The sequence below is a fragment of the Octopus bimaculoides genome, chromosome 2 (genome assembly GCF_001194135.2).
Source record: "Octopus bimaculoides isolate UCB-OBI-ISO-001 chromosome 2, ASM119413v2, whole genome shotgun sequence".
NCBI classification, from domain to species: domain Eukaryota; kingdom Metazoa; phylum Mollusca; class Cephalopoda; order Octopoda; family Octopodidae; genus Octopus; species Octopus bimaculoides.
The window spans coordinates 137,627,498-137,629,835 of NC_068982.1; the positions used below are offsets into that span (position 1 = coordinate 137,627,498).

Here is a 2,338-nt window from a genome sequence, read left to right on the forward strand (position 1 = left end):
TTTCTTACACACATACACAAGATATTCAGGAGTTACACACACACACACATACAAGATATTCATATACGTACTTGCATACACATAAGATATTCATGTATAAAAACTTACACACACGCACACACATTTACCAAAATTTTGCATATTATATTATACAGTGCTGGATCTTGTCTTGGTGGTCTCTGCTGACAGAGCAATAAGATGGTGCCATACCAGACTCTACGGCAATATCTCTTGGGATACAATTTATCACTTTATTTTGAACCAAACATTCAGATTTTTGTCTTATGAGTCTAGGTTCAAGAGGGGTTTAGGTCTAGAGAGAGAGAGAGAGACGGAAAGAGAAGAAAGAGAAAGAGAATGAAAAAGAGGCAGGGGGACAGGGATGGGGGTGGAAGAAGGGAGGAGGAGGATCAGTTATCAAATAACATCTCTGCATCAATCTTCAATTTCTAATGTGTCTAAGTCTTCGTCAAGTTGGTCAAGATCTTCAGCATCAAACAAGTCTTCATCAATTTGTACATTTGCATCTTCCTCACCATTGAGTTCTGAAAGGGCAGTTGCTTCAGACAGCTTGTTTTCTTCTAATAAAACAATTAAAATAAAAAAAAAGAGGTAAAAATAACAGTAAAAAACACTGACAATCAATTTTGATGGAAATAAAATATGAAGAAAAAAAAGAACATAGATGCAGGAGTAGCTTGTTTACCAACCACATGGTTCCAGGTTCATTCCCACTGCGTGGCATCTTGAGCAAGTTTCTTCTACTATAGCCTCGGGCCGACCAAAGCCTCGAGTGGATTTGGTAGACGAAAACCGAAAGAAGCCCGTCGTGTGTATATATATATATATATATATATATATATATATATATGTGTGTGTGTGTTTGTGTTTCTGTGTTTGTCCCCCACCATCACTTGACAACCGATGGTGTTGTGTTTACGTCCCCGCCACTTAGCAGTTTGGAAAAAGAGACTGATAGAATAAGTACTAGGCTTACAAAGAATAAGTCCTGGGGTCGATTTCTTCGACAAAAGGTGGAGCTCCAGCATGGCCGCAGTCAAATGACTGAAACACGTAAAAGAGTAACATTTGCAAGGAAGGACACCTGGCTGTAAAAATCCTGCCAAAACAGTTACAGAAGAGTCTGGTGCAGGCTTCTGCCTGGCTGGATCTTGTCAAGCCATTCCACCCAGACATTAAGTGATGATGATGATGATGTACATATATATTCTTTTATTTGTTTCAGTCATTTGACAGCAGCCATGCTGGAGCACCGCCTTTAGTCGAACAAATTGACCTCAAGACTTATTCTTTTGAAGCCTAGCACTTATTCTAACGGTCTCTTTTGCCGAACCGCTAAGTTACGGAGACATAACACACCAACATCAGTTGTCAAGCGATGGTGGGGGGACAAACACAGACACACAAATATATTATATATATCAATGATGATGATATACATACATACATATATATATATGTATGATGGGCTTCTTTCATTTTCCATCTACCAAATACACTCAGAAGGCTTTGGTCAGCCTGAGGCTGTAGTAGAAGACACTTGCCCAATGTGCCATGCAGTGGGACTGAACTCAGAACTGTGTGGTCGGAAAGCAAGTTACTTAGCACACAGCCACTCCTACGCCTATATAAACATGAATAAAAACAGAGAAAAATAAAGACGGGATGGTCACGGTTGGAATGTCTGATCATAAATGCTCAGTCAGAACTCACCTGAGGATAAACAATAATCAGTACAATTTGTTGTTAAGTTCAATGACACATTGTATCAAGTTTAACCAGGTTATGTCAAAATGACACTGACAGAGGCATATCTTTACATATCACAGAAATATGCAAATAGCTTTGAAAATGGAGATTTTTTTTTTAACATAAAAGTGGGAGAATCAAGCAAAAGTCTGGTTACTTTAAGTCAATTAGCAAAAGCCTAGAACATACCACCATCATTGGCATTAGTTTCTAGACCAGTGGTTCCCAACCTGAGGTCTGCAGAGGTAGTACTAGGGGCCCATGAACTAAATTCAAGCACCATTTGAGCGTTGTGGCTGATGCCAGTGTCACCTGACTGACTCCCATGCCAGTGGCATGTAAAAAGCACCATTCGAGCATGGCCGATGCTAGTGCCGCCTGACTGGCACCTGTGCTGGTGGCACATAAAAAGCACCATTTGAGTATTGTCAATGCTAGTGCCGCCTGACTGGCACCTGTACTGGTGGCACATAAAAAGCACCATTTGAGCATGGTCAATGCTAGTGTCGCCTGACTGGCACCTGTACTGGTGGCACATAAAAAGCACCATTTGAGCATGGTCAATGCC

General features: G+C 40.6%; 1 protein-coding gene across 1 annotated transcript in view; it reads right to left on the reverse strand.

Moving 5' to 3' along the window:
- Window positions 1–227: 227 nt before the first annotated feature.
- LOC106869416 (zinc finger CCCH domain-containing protein 15) overlaps window positions 228–2,338 on the reverse strand; it is a 29,097-nt gene continuing 26,986 nt past the window's right edge. The window contains exon 12 of the mRNA XM_014915150.2: window positions 228–581. Coding sequence (XP_014770636.1) covers window positions 436–581 — 146 coding nt within the window. The 3' untranslated portion in view covers window positions 228–435. The remainder of the gene's footprint in view (window positions 582–2,338) is intronic.